General features: G+C 38.8%; 1 protein-coding gene across 2 annotated transcripts in view; it reads left to right on the forward strand.

The window, feature by feature from the left end:
* SLC44A1 (solute carrier family 44 member 1) overlaps positions 1-18,914 on the forward strand; it is a 91,280-nt gene that overhangs the window by 64,840 nt on the left and 7,526 nt on the right. For both annotated transcript variants that reach the window (XM_070742372.1, XM_070742373.1), the window contains exons 8-14: positions 4,362-4,501; positions 5,361-5,547; positions 8,101-8,266; positions 9,674-9,830; positions 10,895-10,978; positions 12,661-12,798; positions 16,460-16,696. In XM_070742372.1, coding sequence (XP_070598473.1) covers positions 4,362-4,501; positions 5,361-5,547; positions 8,101-8,266; positions 9,674-9,830; positions 10,895-10,978; positions 12,661-12,798; positions 16,460-16,696 — 1,109 coding nt within the window. The remainder of the gene's footprint in view (positions 1-4,361; positions 4,502-5,360; positions 5,548-8,100; positions 8,267-9,673; positions 9,831-10,894; positions 10,979-12,660; positions 12,799-16,459; positions 16,697-18,914) is intronic.

An 18,914-nucleotide genomic window follows, 5' to 3' on the forward strand; every position in this document is an offset into this window, starting at 1 on the left:
TTTCACTAAAAGATTTCAGTTCTTTTTCAATTAAATCAGATAGCTTATATGTTAAATTTGGAAAGAATTCTGAAGCAATTTAACTTGATCTGATTTTTTTTACATCTCAAAAACTGGGCATTTTATTGGAGTGTGTAGATTTCTATATTTTCAACAGCTCCTGGTCCATAGGAGCACAGTCTTAAGCTCATGGAGTTTTTTGTATTGGCACTCCAAAACTGCTGTGGGGAGAATGTTAAAGCCAACTATCATTAGTGCTCTTCAGAATTTAGACACAGTTGTGTGGTGTATGTTTCTACTACTTTGTAAAAAAGGACTTGACTGCTGAGACTGGACCCATTGGATTTCCAAGTCTTTGATATGTTGTTTAAAGGTACTGAGTGAATTCCACAATTCATTATTTGGAAAGCCTCCATGGAGAAGCCTGAGATATTGATGTTTTTGTAAGATAGTCTGGAACCATATTGTTTTACAATTGCCCTCAGCTATTGTAACCTGAGGGAAAAGAACTATAACTTCAACCATTGTGCTGTGATATAGATTATGCACCTATTTCGAGTAGATAGCTTTGTCTCCCTCCTTAATAATATGTTAGGAATACAAGGGGCTAGGTGAAATATAGCCCTTAGGAATTTAAATTGGTTACTATTAAGAGGAGAAAAGGAAGTGCGAAGTCCTAGCTTGCTATTTAAAAAGTAGCTGTGTTTAACCTTAGCTGAATAAAGTTTTGCTGTTACTATGATGTACTGTGCTGCTTCCATGAAGAGAAAAAGAATTGAATAGCAGCCATTGCTTTTGAGCATTTTGTAAAGTTAACGTGTCCTGCATTTGATATAGCTATGGAAAACAGTACACAAATATTTAAAGCATTTCACTTGTTTTGATATTCTGGCCATTTATCCCGTAGGTGTATAGTTTCAGTCTCTGCAAAGATCAGGATTTTTTGTTTTTCTATAGTTGCTTTATAGTGTTTCATCAGAGCAGTATTGTCACGAGTTTTCAGAGTTTATGTAAATCTAATTAATGTGTGTTCATTTTTAGATGAAGCAAGGAAAGTCCTTACAGATAACAACAAGAGTTCATTTAGTTTGGAAACTTGGTTCCAATTGTGCCAGCCAGATATTTTCCCACAGCACACTGCTTTATTCGTTCTATTGCTAAAATTTTCTTAGTACAGTAGTACCTCTAGATACGAGCTGCTCCACATGCGAGTATTCCAAGTTACGAGCCACAACGCGAGCAAAATTTCTGTTTGACACCCGAGCTCAAATTCGGGATACGAGCCGAGCTTCCACTAGGTGGCGCAAGAATCCTTGCTTCTCGTTATCTCAGCGCGAAAAACAAAGTCTAAAGTTCGTTCGAGATGCGAGTTGATCGACTTATGAGCTCGGGTCTGGAACGAATTAAACTCGTATCTAGAGGTACTACTGTATAAGAACTGAAAATTATCTCAGAATCTATGAGAAAACAAGCAAAAATATCTTAAATCAGTGTTGCCTTCTATCTGCTGCTTTACAATTTGACTAGAAGAGAAATAAATATTACAAATGATTTCTTGTGATGGGTGAAATTTCTGGGTAGTTACGATGGGCATTGAATTTGTCTAACAAGCAAAAAGCAAAGGATCACAATAAAAGCTAGAAACTATTGTTTTATCCTCCTTTTTACGGTATATGTTATGGTATATGTTATGTAGCACTCCAGATTATTTACCCAGAATTAAAGAAATTAGAAGGTACAGATTGCAAATCATAGACTGCCTACCACCAGCTTTAGCAATAGTTAAAGACTGATTAGATTCTAAATCTGTTAGTAAGAAACTTTTTTGCTCACTTTAAGATTTCAGTTATGAGTTTGAGTCTCTTCCAGTCTTTTTAAGGGAAGATTGATTAGCTATAATTGTCATTATTGTCAACATGGTTGGTGTTTAATGGTTCTTTATGATTCAAAACGGCATTGCAGTCTGTTCTGGGAAATCATCTGTCTAAGTAGTTTGTGTACATATAATTAAGATTATTTCAGAGATAGGAAGCCTTTCAGGTTGATGAACACATGTGGGGCTTTGAAAGTACAGAAGGTTGGGAGTGCTCTCACACAAGGCTGTCATGGTGGGAAGCTTGCATAATAATAATTAAAAATATTTATATTGCAGAATGACTTCACATCAATGAATTCAGGGAGTTAGACTTCATGGAATATAAAAGTACAAAAGTGAGGAAAGTAGTGATATAAGCTTAGAAACATTTACAAGTTATGTAGATTTTCCAGACTCTATTTAATTGCCACTCTTTTGCATACGCACTGCTGAAAATATGTTTAATGAAATAATAATAATAATTTAATAATTTATTGGATTTGTATGCCGCCCCTCTCCGTAGAGTATACTCCGTAGAGTATACTCCGTAGAGTATACTCCGTAGAGCAGGGGTCCCCAACCACCGGGCCGCGGACCAGTACTGGGCCGCGGGGCATGTTGCACCGGTCCGTGGAGTCAGCAGCTGCCGGCCCTCATGCCGCCACCCCCCTCCCTCCAGCGCTTCACCTCCCGCCGGGCAAGAGGCCTCGGGAGGCAGGTTCTGACGGCCACAGGACGATGAATGGGACAGAGGGGCGGGAAGGACCGAGAGGCTCAAGCCTCTTTTGGCTTCTGCTGCGGGGCGCTTTTGCGTTTTTGGCTGGGGGGAGGCAGGAGGGCCAGCCTGACCCCCTCTCTCCAGCGCTTAGCTCCCGCTGGGCAAGAGGGCTTGGGAGGCAGGTTCTGCCGGCCACAGGACGATGGCGGGAAAGAGGGGCGGGGAGGACCAGCACCCCCATGCTTAATCCCGCCCCCAACCACGCCCCTTTCCGCCCCCACTGGGCCATAGAAAAATTGTCTTGCTGAAACTGGTTCCTGGTGGAAAAAACGTTGGGGACCACTGCCGTAGAGTATTTCTAATATTTTTAATATATATGTATATTCCAATCTGCAGCAGTAATTGCAGTAGTAAAAGTTTATCTCAACTTTTATAAACTGTACTTAATTTAAAGGGCAAACTCCTGCCTATTTTTTCCACAACAACAACAACCCTATGATGTGGGTTGGTCTGAGAGAGCATATCCAGCCCAAGATCACCTGAATGGCTTTGTGCCTAATGTAAGCCTCAAATTCACAGTCTCCTGGTTTCTAGATCAGCACCTTAAGGGAACTGGCTCTCTGATACTCAGTTAGGATACAAGAAAAAAAGTATTTATACAATGTTTGAGTTTTCCTCGCTATATAGAATATACTCCAAACAGCTTTTATAAAAAACTATATAAATAATAACAGAAATTATTTTTAAAATTTTAAATGTTTCTGTCTTCTTTAAGATGACTAGTAGCACCTTTCAAGTTATTGCTTCAACCAAAATTGTATATTTCAAAGAGAATGAAATAGTTCAGTTAGTGACAAAATATGTATTTGGCAGATGATTGGAAAATATAATGGATACTTTGTTGGTCACAATTGAAAGTATCAGTTCTAGCCAGTGAAGGTGGAATAAGTCCAGATCTGCATAGTCCAATCTATTGATTTTTATCTGTTACTGCTTCATAAAACCATGTCTTGATTCCAATACAGACAAAAGCCACCCATAAACAGCGACGAGATTTCAAACTTTGATTTCAGGCTCAACAAGTAGAGGCAGCGACAAGCAGAGAGTGTGTGTACAGTTACAGGCACCTCTCAGCAAAATTCCAAATGCACATAAGCTTGTCTGCAAATAAATTCAAAATATGAGTTGAAGTCTGGTCAAAACCCAGAGTTTCAGGAGGCAAAGAGCACATCCAATTAAGAACAGTTGTTCCCAAATATTTATTGCCAGATAGTAGTGGCTTTTATGTATAGCGCCTTCTGAGTGGAAGGATGGGAACCACGTGAGAAAGCAGATAAAGCATCTTTGGTTTGCTTAGCACATTGGGACTGAACAGTGGCCCTGTATTGGGTTCTTCATCGTGAGACTCTAAGAGCAACTATTTTGCATGATTGCAGAGTCAGTCAAGGGGGCTTCATTGCTCATTCCCGGAAACACAGCTTCAAAGCAGGCTGCTCAATATCAGTGTTTCTCAGTGAAGCTGACTGTGATACTCCTGGCTTAGAAAACTTTAATCTTTTCTAATTATGGAATATAAATATGTACTTTATGAAGCCAAACCCTTTTAAATTAGTTACCTTTTGGGAAATCAAAGTACCATTCTTATTTACCATATTTAAAGTCAACCCTTGTTGTATCTCAGTGTGGCCTGATGAAGTAGAAAACGAAACAGTACAAATTATGTGCATACACATTTCTTTTCTTTTCTAAAATTGATGTGCACTATATTTTTTTATTATGTGGACACAGGTGGCACAGGGGTATTATGGTGGCTGTATGTTAAAATGCGGAAGTCTCCCAATGGCACGCTTACTGTTGAACAGCTTCAAATAGCCAAAGACAATCATCAGGCCCTCCTGATTTATGCCATTGCTGCTACCATCTTCACGGTGAGTATTTGAGAGCTGTCACATTAGAGCATGTGAAAAAAGGCCTATTTAAGGGACATTTGTGCCTTCAGTTCAGTCTTGGCTCCTGGTGACTGGCTGAACAAGTCCCTGCAATTTTCTTGGCAAGGCTTTTGGGAACTGGTTTGCCCTTGTCTGTTTCCTAGGACTGAGAGAAAGTGACTTGGCTTAACCATTACACCAAACTGGCTCTCTTATCAGGAAAAGTGGGTAATGAAATACAGTAGTACCTCTAGATACGAGCTGCTCCGCATGCGAGTATTCCAAGATACGAGCCACGAGGGGAGAGAAATTTCTGTTCCAGAGCCGAGCTCAAATTCGGGATACGAGCCGAGCGTCCACAAGGTGGCACAAGAATCCTTGCTTTTGGTTATCTCGGAGGGGAAAAACAAAGTCTAAAACATTTGTTCCAGATACGAGTTGTTCGACATACAAGCTCCATTCTGGAACGAATTATACTCGTATCTAGAGGTACTACTGTATACACCTTTGGGGCTGATGTTATTATTATAAATAAATACAAAATACAATAAATACAGGAAGAGTTGCAACCCCCCCCCCCCCCCAATCTTCTGATGGATGGACAGGCAGCATGTTGCTCATATATAACCAAGAAATAACATTATTTCCTTACACTAATATGGGATAATGCCCTGGGACCAACTGTTATTAGTTGATTGCTACTGGAGTTAAGATTACTTCATAATGTTTTGTGTTGACATTTCTAATTATTTAATTAAATATTAAAAATAATGCTTTGAATAGGTGACATTTTTTATCTTATTCCAATAAATACATTTATGGTACCTAAAGTTTATTATGGAATTTCTTTCTTTTTCAGGTTATCTTACTATTAATAATGCTAGTTATGCGCAAAAGAGTAGCTCTCACCATTGCCTTGTTCCACGTGGCTGGCAAGGTTTTCATTCACCTGCCACTGCTTGTCTTCCAGCCATTCTGGACTTTTTTTGCCCTCATCATCTTCTGGATATATTGGATTATGGTCTTGTTGTTCCTAGGTATTACTGGTAGGTGCTGTGTAGTTTTGGATTTTTTTTCCTTTTTCTTTACTTGCAATTCCAGAAAAATATTTTGCGCTTATTTGGTTCCAATTAAATCTAGGAAATGTAAGGATCTTCTTTGAAATATATGACATGTTTTGTTCCTATTATCTCACCACTGACTGAGCAGTGATTCTACAATTATATGTACAAATGCAGTCAAAAGTATTCAATTTTTTGTCTCCCAGAGAATCCTAATTTGCCATGAAATGGGTTGAACTTGACACCAGAAGGCTCAAACACATATCTTGCTAGCGTTGACTTTGAGATTTTCCTTTTCATCCAAACCAGTTCAAGCCTGATGGTCGGAGCGATGGTAACACGAGGCTTCGCCTGGATGCTGTCATTTGGGTCCTTTTACCCTCTGTGCATGCGCAGAACGTTTTGTGAATGTGCAGTGTAAAAGAACCCAAATGGTGGCATGGGTTGAGTGGGTGAAACCTTGCGCTGCCATCACTACCGGCTCTCTGACCACCGGCAGGCATGCCTGAACTGAGAGCATTTCACCCCTATTCCAAACTATTACAAATAGCCCTAATGACTATAATTGAGCCTGGAATTGTAGTCATAAATTATTGACATCATAAATCAAGGCATCACTAGTTTTGGTATTTTTTGCACCAGTCATTAAGCAAATTCTTTGGTCATTAAGCACATCTATTTTTCCCACTGGGTGTTTTTTGTCGGAAACCAGAAGTAAGCACTGGAAACTCACAAAAAAGGTCACAAATCATCATAGGATGCAGCAAACTGCCATGATGGTGAGCCAGTTGCCAAGCTCTCAAATACAAATACATGAACCTGGGTCGGGATGGAGGTGTAGCTGTTATGATGTTGAAGGTACTTTGTAAATAGATCCAGGGTGGTCCTTAGTAACTTTGAATGGCTTTTAAGTGTTGGATTGCATATCGAGGATTACCTGTAGAGTCTCCAGACATTGGGACCACCGTTCCCCGTAGGCTGCGCGCCCGCGCACTCCAAAATACCCCCCCGCGCACCCCTTTTCCATGGGCACGCAGTCCTCATCCCCCTGCCAGCCCGCGGGGGGGGGCGGGGGCAGGGAGGCGCCGGCAGCAGAAGGGAAGGGAGCTGCGGCCGCCCCCGCCTCCCCATGGTGCCTCCGGCCCCCTCGGCCTTTCGGCGCTGCCCCCCTGCCCGCCCCCTCTGCTCCTCCGCTGCCTCTTGCCTTTCGGCGCGGCTCCTCCCGCACCCGGAACGCACGCCCTGCCCATCTCACCTTTGCCGAGAGCACTTTCGTCCTGGGCTCTCAGCAAGGTGGGGCAGGCGTTCTCTCAGCGGAGGCCGGCGAAGGTGATATTCAATGTCGGGGGCGCGTGCGCAACCGCCCGCGCACCCCCAACATTGAATATCCCCTTCGCCGTCCTCCGCTGAGAAGAACGGAGAGAGAACAAGAGTGAGTGAGAGCAACAGACATCAAGATAGAAAGTGAGAAAGAGAGAGAGAAAGGGGGGGAGAGAAAGAGATAGCAAGAGAGAGAGAACAAGAGAGAGAAAGAGTGTGAGAAAGAAAACAAGAGAGAAAGAGTGAGAGAGAGAGAAAGAAAACAAGAGAAAGTGAGAAAAAGAGAGAGAAAGAGAGGGGGGAGAGAGAGAGAAAGCAAGAGAGAGATGAGAGAGGAAGGAAGAGAGTGAGAGAGAGGAAGAAAGCAAGAGAGAGACAGAGAAAGCAAGAGAGAGAGAAGAGTGGAAGGAAGAGATAGAGAGAAATGATAGAAAAAAGGGGAGATAAGAGAAATGAGAAAATGATTGAGGCAGAGAATGACAGGAAAGAGAGAGAAACAGAGAGAGAAGTGACTCTTGATTTAAATCATATGGTAAAAGCACTTAAATAATAACAGAGAAAAAAAACCCAGCCCTCACCTGTTTTTATTAATAGTTATTTTTGGTTTTGCGGGTTGATTTAGTTTTAATAGTAATGGATTTTGATTTTTTTAAATTATTAATTTCTTTTAATAAAAAAGAAGGGATTTTTTCTTATTTATTAATTAATTTGTTTGTTTGTTTGTTTGTTTGTTTATTTATTTATTTATTCTTCTATGCCGCCCAGTCCCAAAGGGACTGTCGCTCAGACACTATACTTTTCCGCCCACACCGAAAAAAAATTAGAGGGTACATTGATTGGGACTTGAGTACAACATTGCTTAGCCTAACCTGGAACCAAATTCTAAAGTCAGGGGTGCCCTCTCAGTGGAAATGCTCAAGAAAATATTGGATAGTCATTGTCTAGAGTGGTATGGGGATTTCTGCACTAGGCAATAAATTGGATTAGAAGATTTCCCAGATTCTTTCCAACTAACCAGTTAGCCTTTTTAAAATGTTATTTGTACTATTTTTACTAAAATATTTTTGCATACTTGTGTTCTGAAAGGCAGTTTGTATATTATTATTTTATTAACTACCGAAAAGAAGCATAATTGTGACTCTTGTATGCAAATATTAAAGGAAAGGCTTTCTCATAGAATTAATATTTTAAAGTTTTCCTGTTTTTCTTTCCTTCCAGGTAACCCGGCTCCAAATGAAGAAGGCTTAATAGAGTTCCAAATTACAGGGCCACTGAAGTACATGTGGTGGTACCACGTTGTGGGGTTAGTTTGGATCAGTGAATTTATTCTTGCCTGTCAGCAGATGACTGTAGCAGGAGCTGTAGTGACATATTATTTTACAAGGTGAGTGAGTCTGGGTAATCGAATCATGAATGATCCAACTTCTGAAATTTCAAAAGTAACTGGATTAAGGGAAATGATAGAATGGAAGAAAAGCAAATTCTCACTGCAGCTAGTTTAAAACTGGAGGGAGGAGTTCTGGAGTGATGCTTTATAGACTTTATGGTAAATAAAGAGTGAATGTAACACAGTCTGCTCATAAATACAGGATATGGAATTCTGAAAAACTAATTCTTAGGGAAGTATCTATATGAATGTAGGTATATTGGTGCATAGATGAGTAACATAAAATCCTTAATCCCCAATTTTATTTTTGATCAGGAGTGTTCCTATGTAGAGGATTGTATGAGGATCATTAGCAGGAGTTTTTGTCATCCAAATGGATTCTACACCAAACCCAGGCTTCTGTTAGTACCAATCTGAAGTTTCTGTATCCTGACAATTGGCACCAGTTGCTATTCAGTAGTTTTCTTGCTTAAGCTAATGGAATTTATCTTGGGCTTGATTTTCATGATATTGGTGCAAATGCAATTGCTTTGATGCATGTCATTGGAGGAATCGCTAAGACTTAATTGGCTCAGCAAATTTATCAGGAAGATATAAGATTTAGTTTTTCAACTCATCAGGAAGGTATCTTTGAAGATAGGAGATCTGACTTTTATTCCCCATCTTCTAATCAGTAGCTGAATCTGTCAGTGATTCAGAAGCCCCATTTCTTGTTAGGTTTAGATTAGATTATATTTATTCCCTGCCTGGATAAGAACCAATTGAAATAATCCCTACTGTGCAGAATAATGGATTTCTGTACTTGAGGTACTGGCTCGTAATCTTGACAACTGTTAAATGTCTGTTTACTCTCTGCAATGGAGAGAAGAGTGGAGCCCTTGATATGAATACTCTTTTGACCCTCATCCAAACTGAGAACAATTAAGTAAACAGAAAGGTGGCTCGATCTCAAAGATGCAAGCTCACTGTGAACTTTCATTCAGTCAAGTATGATGGAAGCTCAACCCCCAAAATTCTTTACTTCTCTGTAGTTTTTTTTTTTTTTTAAATCTGAACCAGGAGTAAATCAGTTCAAATATAAAATCATATACCGTATATTTTTCATCTATTGATCTATTTCATTGCTTTCTGCTTCTCCGATAAAATCCCTTTCATTAATTTGTTGCAAAATATTTGCAGTCATTTTTCTGTCAAAAGACACTGCCTATTTAAGGACTACTCAGTTTCACCACCACTTTGTAAGAAAAGAATTCATTCAATATAACTCCACCCTTAACAAAAGTAACATTTACAGATTTGGGGCCCTATAAAATTTTGACTTGGATCTCTTCACATTGCCATCTATGTTTGCATATAAATGCAATGCACTCTCACACTTTGTAATTTTTACATTTTTCTCCACAGAGAAAAACGGAATCTGCCATTCACACCAATTCTGGCATCTGTCAATCGCTTGATCTGTTACCATCTCGGAACTGTGGCTAAAGGTTCTTTCATTATTACCTTAGTGAAGATTCCAAGAATGATTCTCATGTATATTCATAGCCAAGTCAAAGGAAAAGTAAGGAGAAACTAAGTTTGATATATACAGTAATCCCTCGCTACTTCACGGTTCATCTTTCATGGAAATAAATATGAAAAATGCTCCGGTAGATCAGAACAGAGATCCATGCAATCAGTTCAGTTCAGTTCAAGTGCTATTAATTGGGAATGGGATGTGGACCAGCTATACCTCCTATATATGTAAAATAAGTCTTCTCAGATTTTTTTTTTTTTTAAGCACAAGCAGTTTTGGGGGCACAGTGAATTTGCAGATGAACCAAGCTGGCAGGAATAGCCAACACTGAAGATAAGTTTAAGATACAGAAGTATCTGGACAGACACTGGGCCTTATCTGACAAAATGAAATTCAGTGGTGAAAAAAATGAGGTTCTACGTTTAGGCAAGAAAAACCAAATGCACAAATACAGTATAGGTGGTACTTGGCTCAATAGAAATAATTATGAGAAGTATCTTGGAATCCTTATGGACAATCATTTAAATATGAGCCAGTAGTCTGCTGCTGCCAAAAAAGGCAACACAGTCTTAGGCTGCATTAATAGAGGGATAGAATTAAGATCACATGAAATGTTAATATTACTTTTTAATGCCATGGTAAGACCATATTTGCAATACTGTATCCAGTTTTGGTCACCACAATGTAAAAATATGTTGAGACTCTGGAAAGAGTACAGAGAAGAGCAACAAAGATGTTTAGGGGACTGGAGGTTAAAACATACTAAGAATAGTTACAGGAATTGCAGCCATAACTTTTATCATCATTGCAATAATGGAAATGGTAGTGTTCCAGCAATCCCCACCGTAGTCAGGTGTAGCCAGAGATTTCTCCCTATAAGTATATAAATAGATTACATTGCATTAAAAGAAAAAGCAGGTGTCTTGCATATTTGATGGATTTATATACCATAGTATAATAATGATTAAAATTAGATCTTATCTTCAAGAAATTATTGTGTAAACTGAATCCTATATTTGAAATTGTTCATCTGAAAAACCATTCTGTGCTCTATTACAATGCAATTCTTTTCTTTTTCCTGATGATTAATATTAATATTATTACCCTAGGAAAATGTCTGTGCTCGATGTATTTTGAAAGCCTGCATTTGCTGCCTTTGGTGTTTAGAAAAGTGCCTGACTTACTTAAATCAGGTAAGATTATACTTAAAGCAGAGGATGAAATAATTATTCTAGTACCTGTGCACTAAAGACATGAATGTCTTTGCTGAAATTAAAATACAAGAGGTTACTTGGTAGAAAATAAGAACAAATATGTTTTAGATAGGATGGTGCTTGTAATAAAATAGCAATAGCAATGGTGGTAGCACTATATAATGATATGACACAAAATTTACTTATTGTTTAGACTTAAACATATAGAACTTTTTTTTATGATGTAGGTGATATATTATGAATAGTTTCTTTTATTAAAGATACATATATAGCGAGATAATTTTTAATTAGCTATATGATATAAGATTAAAATTTAGATAAAAGAGATTTTATTATTCTTTACATTGCTGTAACCTTTTGTAGTAAGACAGTGAGGGAAATTTTTAATTTAGAATTTTAAGAATTGCTAATATTGCATAAAATTAACAGAAAAATTTATATGGGGAGAGATAAGAGCCTCCATTGAGCGAGTAATGAGAAATGTTTGTATATGATTGATTTTAAGCATTGTTGTTGTGTTTATAACTATATATTGTTTTATTTTATGGTGAAGAAAAATAAAAAAATCTACCAAAAAAAAAAAAAGCAATATCACTTAGACTTATATACCGCTTCACAGTGCTTTACAGCCCTCTCTAAGTGGTTTACAGAGTCAGGATATTGCCCCCAACAATCTGAGTCCTTACTTTACCCACCTTGGAAGGAAGGAATGTTGAGTCAATCTTAATCCCATCAGTAATCAGTGAGTTAGCCTGCAAAACTACATACTAATCGCTGCATCCCTACCGCTGAAGTTTGAGTGCTGAAAGAAATTTGTTACAGATTGAATGGATTGCAGAATGAACTAGTAACAGAAAGAGTAAAGGGGGGGATTCGTATTTAGGTATCATTTTAGAAAGGTAAGGATTATAATTAGAATCTCAGGTTGTTGAAGGACACCTTCACTAAATTAAATCAAATATCCGTTGCTGTATTGTAATTTTACACTTTTTGTTCTAACTGGTATATGCCAGTTTTATGCAAATACTTGTATAATGAGTTGGTTATATAATTTGCTACTTAGATCTATTCAATCTTGTCCTCATTTTTTTCAAACAAACTAAATTACTGAATAGAAAAATAAAGTCCAAATCAATATGAAAAAAATGGATTATATTCTCCTGTGCTTCAGTACTTTAAAATTATTAATATCCTTCCCTTCCTTCCTAAGGTACATCTTTTTTTAAAAAAAAATCAGCTTGCAGAGATTAACTATTCTTATGCAAAAATTATTAACTGAAAACAAACTCTCTTTTTATTAGTCTCCAAAAGAATTAGTATAGGCATTACATTAATTTTTGGTTTATCCAAACATAAAGAAGTTTAACCCCATCCCAGATTTATATCCATGCTATCTGCTTTTTTCTCTTGCTGCCACAAAATATAGCTTCTGAAGCAAACATGTTTATGCTGACATAGTTAACATTGGCAACCTTGCAGGAAAAATAAAGGGTATATTGGAAGTGCATCAGTTTGGCTGTTCATATCTTGCTAAAAACTAATTTGGTCTATTGAACAGATTCATATAGATCTTCTTCATTCTGTAAAGATTTTAAACAGGAATAGCTTAAAATTTGAGTAGAACAGGGTCTGACTAATACAACCGTGTCTTTCTTGCCCAGAATGCATATACAGCCACAGCTATCAACAGTACCAATTTCTGCACTTCAGCAAAGGATGCCTTTGTGATACTAGTGGAGAATGTTTTGCGAGTGGCTGCTATAAACACAGTGGGAGACTTCATGCTCTTTCTTGGAAAGGTAGGATTGACAGGGGGAAAATGTCAAGAACCCTCTCCAAATAGCCGCCTTTATTTGAACCCAAAGCGTGATTTCAAAAACTAAATCATTAAAATTGCCTAGATGCCGAATTTTTAAATCTGTACCAAGAATGGTTGGATGATATGTGAGGATTCCAGTTCTGATATCTATTGGTATCCAGGCAAGGGTTCCCTGTTACCACCACCAGTGCAGTTGCGTGCACAGCTCCACATGACCGGCGGGCAGATGCACGTGTCCACGTGAGATTTGGCTTCTGCGTAAGTGCAGGAAGCGAAATCTCACACGAGGACACTCATGCTCGAGAGATTTTGCCGATTTTTGGTGGTTTTGTTGTTTCTGTGCATGCGCGGAAGCAAAGAAATCACCAAAAATCTTGCATGAGATTTTGCTTCCTGCACATGCGCAGAAGCCAAATCTCACACAGGCGTGATTGCCCGCCTTTTGGTCACGTGGAGGTGCACGTGCAGCTCCATTTTCCCTACCATGTTGTAGAGTGGCCCGTACCAGTAGGAACCCAATACTGTTGGTATCCAGGGTGCTTTGCACAGTGACGCTGCTTCTTCGAGTGTCTTTTTGCATGGAAAAGCGGGTGCTCTGCCTTGATGCCTTCAGCCAAAAATGTTAAGGTGTTTGCATGAGGAAATGGTTTCAGCACATGCATTCAGAGAAAGCAAAGGCCAGTGAGTGACAGTGTGAAATCTGGATTGAAATGAAGCACCTCTTATATCTTTATAATGGCCTGGTGATCCATAAATACATAATGTTAACTTACCTGTGTGGCATAAAGAGCTATTGTACCTGTTTCTGCAGTCTGGAGGAGTTAAAACCATCTTTCATAGTGCATTTCAGCAGGTTATTCAATCGCTGTTCTGCAGAACTGGATGGGATTCTATAACAATATAGTGGGGTTCTGATTCAAGAGAATAACTATTACAAAATTCACTGGAAGAAACCATTTTCTATACAGAACTATTTCAGCTTTTTTTTCAAGTAACAGATTCTTTGAAAAACCTCTGCACTACATTATCCCGTTACTGATACAGTTACACCCAAAATATATCTTCCATTTAAATGAAGCAATGTGAACAAATGTCTACAGCCGTTAAGTATATCCACAGCAAAAAGGACATTGTGAGAAACAATGTGTGGGCAAGATTCAGTTAACTAATTTACATCAAATGAGTTGTGCTGCTCATCATGGTATTATATTCCTTTTTAATCAAGGACTAGTGAGTATTCTCATTTCAAATAGGGAGAAGCTGACTAAGGTGTGTGGTGTAAAGCTGATGTTACTGTATGAAAAAGCGATGAAATTTGCATATGGATTGAATGCTAGTGATTTAGGCTCTTTCCTACCATATTCATTCTAAAATTCCAGTTGGATCTGTGATAAACTTAATATTGTCTCTCTATAAATAGAGAACAAAACATGATTTTATTACACATTTTAAAAGTTTTCCTTTAACTGAAAAGTTTTAAGTACCCTGTTCCTTCCTAAAATAAGACATCCCTTGATTATAAGCCCAATTGGGCTTCTGAGTACATGGTAGTAAGGCCCAGCACATATTACAGGGTTCAAAAAATATAAGACAGAGTCTTATTTTCAGGGGAAATATGGTACCTGCATTGTCAAACAAATACATCTCAAACCTTCATAAATCATTGGAGTCATAGTTATGAAGGCGTTTCTGCTTGTCTTTATGATTAAGGAATTCATGCTGTACCAATTAAACTTTCAAGTGGAGATTTAGTAATCCCACTAATCCTACTAGGTGGTGAGATAATCATTAATATATGATAGCTACATAAGTTGAGATAATATAATAAATAAAATATGCCTGCCATAATGTGCATTGGAGTATTAATTTTGAATTGGATTTGACATGGGCTAGAAGGGCAAAGAAAGGGCAAGGGAGTGATATATTTCAGATGGCTGAAGCCAATGCAATCCTAAACTTCATTAATAGAGGGATAGACTCAAGATCGCTTGAAGCATTAGTACCACTTTATAATGCCTTAAGTAAGACCATACTTGGAATACTGCACCCAGTTTTAGTTGTCATGACATTAAAAAAATGTTGAGATTCTAGAAAGAATGCAAAGAAGAGGAGCAAAGATGATTAGGGGACTGAAGGCTAAAACATATGAAGAATGGTGGCAGAAACTGGAAATGTTTAGTTTAATGAAAAGAAGGACTGGGGGTGAGGTAATAGCAGTGTTCCAATATTTAAGGAGTGTCCATAAAGAAGAGGGGGGCCAACCTATTCTCCAAAACACCTGAAGTCAGGACAAGAAGCAAATGATGGAAATCAATCCAGGAGAGAAGCAATTTAGAACTAAGAAGAAATTTCCTGACAGTTAGATAATCATAATTTCCTCCCATTTGTGGGAGATCCAACACAGGTTTTTAATAAGAGATTGGAAATCATTTGTATGAAATGTTATACGGTTTCCTGCTTGAGCAAGGGGTTGCACTAGAAGACTTCCAAAGTCCTTTCCAACTCTGTTATTCTGCCTACCAGAACTAGCAATCCTGATTAGAATTACTGAAAGTCATCTTTAATTCCCATTAACCACTGTAGCAATTTCAAATCAGCGGATTTCTGTATTTCTTTTCACATTATTCACATTATTGTAGGATGCAAAGATCTATTTTTATAAGTATCTTTATAAACAGCATGAGTCACACTTTTAAAATGCATTTGAAAATCCTCTTTTCAAGGCTTGCATTTCTTGATAAGTAAAAAAAATATTGAAACTTGATCATTGTACTTTTCTAAAACATACAAATATAGAATTAAATTAACTTTTCATTTTCAAATAGTTGAAGAGATTTGGGAATTGGTCTGAAACTAGTATTTCCAGAGGATTCTTCGGAAAATAGCGCAATAGTAAAATAAACTCTCTCAAACACAAATTTTAAATTGTCACAGTATATTCCCTGGCTGCTATAGTGTTCAAGTCTTCAGGTCAACTTTAGTTGGCCCTTAGCGCTCCTCAATTTCAGTTGAGAGTATTTTATTTTTTTCAAAACAAATTGCATACTACAAAAATATAATGAATCTCTGCACTGCAAATTTTAAGAAAAATAATTGCCTCCCAAGAAAATTGCCATCTGAGGTGGGTGGGTGATATATGGTTAGCACTAATTATTAGGAAAGTGCCATTATATTATTAGAATTAGAGCTTAGATTAAATAATTAATACATATATGAGAATTGAGCCTTTGCAAATAATTTTAGTTTCAGGATCAGTCCTTACCAAGTCTGATGCTTGCTATGTTGGCTAAACGTGATTATGAATAGAAGACAAACTGTCCATTAAAGAAGAATTGATACAACTAAACATTTTATTTATTTGTTTATTATTGTACAAAGAGGTAACACTTGTTCTGCTTTTTCTGATCGAAAAAGTTCCTGATCAAAATAGTAATTAAAAAGCTAGTATAACAAATGTAAAAGAGAGGGAGAATGAATAAATCATTATTAAAGTCCACTGTTATTAAAAACAACACTTGACAGACTTTAGAGACTTCAGTAGTTCAGTTGGTCACCTAAAACCTGGAGGTGAGGTGACCTTTGGCAATCAGCGATGTCTTTGCTCTGTGCTTTCTTAACTCTTTGCTTTCTTGTCTTCCCAGGTCTTAATCGTGTGCTGCACAGGCTTGGCAGGGATCATGCTGCTGAATTACCAGCGGGACTACACAGTGTGGGTGTTGCCCCTTATCATTGTCTGCCTATTTGCATTCCTGGTTGCTCACTGTTTCCTGTCTATTTATGAAATGGTAGTGGATGTCCTTTTCTTGTGCTTTGCCATTGATACCAAGTACAATGATGGCAGTCCTGGAAAGGAGTTCTATATGGATAAAGTCCTTATGGTAAGGCCCTTCTTCTATATTCATGCACTTTCTTAAGTAGGAAGAATCATTAACTGCAAAAATACTAACGCAGTGGTTGTTGAATGTTGTTTCCCTTAGGAACTCTGTATTGAAATGTTTGCTAGTTTATTTGATGTTAATGACTACAGTATTCGTTTGCATCCCACGCCATGTTGGAAGTTATTTGACAAGCTTCCAAATATTTTTGTTTTGTTTTCTGTGGTTTAATGAAAATAGCATTCACCCAGATATGTCTTTTCCATGTTGTAGCTGTCTGCACTGCTGAATAAGTCTTCCCTTTTTTAAAATGTAAACTAAGAAATGCTGTAGGCTCTTCAACATCAGCTAAAATTTTGGAGAAACCTATGACTTTTCATTGGTTCTCTTTTGTGACATATATTACAAGCTACTTGAGTTTTCAGGCTACATAGAATTGCTCAACGAAGCATGCATAGCAATAGCACTTAGACTTATATACCCCTTTACAGTCCACACTAAGCGGTTTACAGAGTCACCACTGAGCCACCATGGCTAAATGTGCACCTCCTCCTGTTTTCTTCTCTAAACAATGTTACAAGGTAGGTTGGGCTGGGAAGAGTGAAAAGTAGGACCAGAGGTGGGTTCCTCCCAGTTCAGACCAGTTTCCCTGAACCTGTAGCGAGCCACTGGTGACGTCACAATGATATCATGGAACTGGTTCGGTCACTGCTGGTCTGTGGGTGCCACCATCTTTTAAATATTTATTTATTTATTCTGAGCATGCGCAAAGCTGAGTTTACGGCATTGTGCATGCGGTCGGCATCCTGTTTTCGGCTTTTGGGGGGAGGGGGATTTTTGGGGATTTTTTGCCATGCAGCGCGGGAGCAGCGAGGTATGTTAGAATCCACTCCTGAGTAGGACTTGATGAAACTTAACCTGATGGCCTTTTGGACCTCAGGGACCACCAAGGTCATAATTTTAAATCCCATGGACCCTAATTCATAATTTTAAGTCCCACAGACCACTAATATGAACTTTTAAAAAAAGATAAATACATTTGTAAAATAATGATCAGAGAGCTTCCATTTTATTAAAAGAAAATGCACCTATTTAATATAACAAAATTATAAATGCTTATTTAATTAATTATAAAACAATTGAAGCTTATTTGATGGTGGCTTGCTGATGTTGGGAAAGTTAGTCCCATATTCCATACCTGTAGCTGTAGTCCTTTCCCTCCCCCCTTCCCTCCTTTCCTTTCTTCTTCTTCCTTTCCTCTTCTTTTTCTTTCTTCTTCCTTTCATTTTCTTTCTTTTCCTTTCCTTTCCTTTTTTCTTCTTTTTCTATCTTTTTCTTTTCCTCTGTCGCTGCACGTTTCCAGCAGCCGAGAATTGATAAGAGCCACCTGTGGCCCCACTTCATCACGGCCAGAGGCCCAACTCCCTGCTCTCTCTCCGCGCCCCAAGGAATCTCCCTCAGCTGACATGCAGCATCCAGTTGCTGGCAGGCTGAGAAAAGAGCTGCCCCGGACCACCCCACCCAGTCCTAACAGGGCTTGGCTGGAGGTGTCCTGAGACCACAGATCTAGCTCAGGGTGGGACGGAGTGGGATGCCTTTGGGAACAGGAGGACTTTCTGACCACAGCCAGCCCCAAGCAAGGCCTGTATGACTAGCGATGAGCAGGCTGGTTTTCTGGGGGGACCCTGCTGGCATCTCTGGTCCCCATGGAAAGATTTTGTGCAGAGGTGAGCAAAGTGGGCCCCTGGCAAACTCCCTTCTATCGAAGACCTACCAAAGTTTCCTGTGCCACTTCAAATGCTGATGCCGGACTACAGCTGAGAGAAACACTTCAGCTGGGCTCCTTGAAATATGAGAGTTTGCAGGCAGCTGAGCTAGAATCCACAATAGACTGGGTACTTCCTGGACCAGACACTGTTTACCACTCCAAGTGCTAAGCAGCAGGAGATGAGGGCTGCCTTGCGCCACCAACTGGCACAAATATACTAAGGCAGCTTCCAGCCATTGCAACCCCCGCTTCAACCCACTTGCGCAGCATCCTGCCCACTGCAACAGCACCATTATTTTGTTCCAGCTGGTGAGGGCTACGCTCCTTTATGCACATTGCGTCACCTGCAAAGTTGCACATTGCAAGTGCCACCCCAAGGCAGATATTTCCAGCCCCACCACAGCTGGTCCCATATTCCAGAGCTGTAGTAATCAAAACTCACAGGACTGGACT

The sequence above is a fragment of the Erythrolamprus reginae genome, chromosome 2 (assembly GCF_031021105.1).
Source record: "Erythrolamprus reginae isolate rEryReg1 chromosome 2, rEryReg1.hap1, whole genome shotgun sequence".
In the NCBI taxonomy this organism is placed as follows: Eukaryota; Metazoa; Chordata; class Lepidosauria; order Squamata; family Dipsadidae; genus Erythrolamprus; species Erythrolamprus reginae.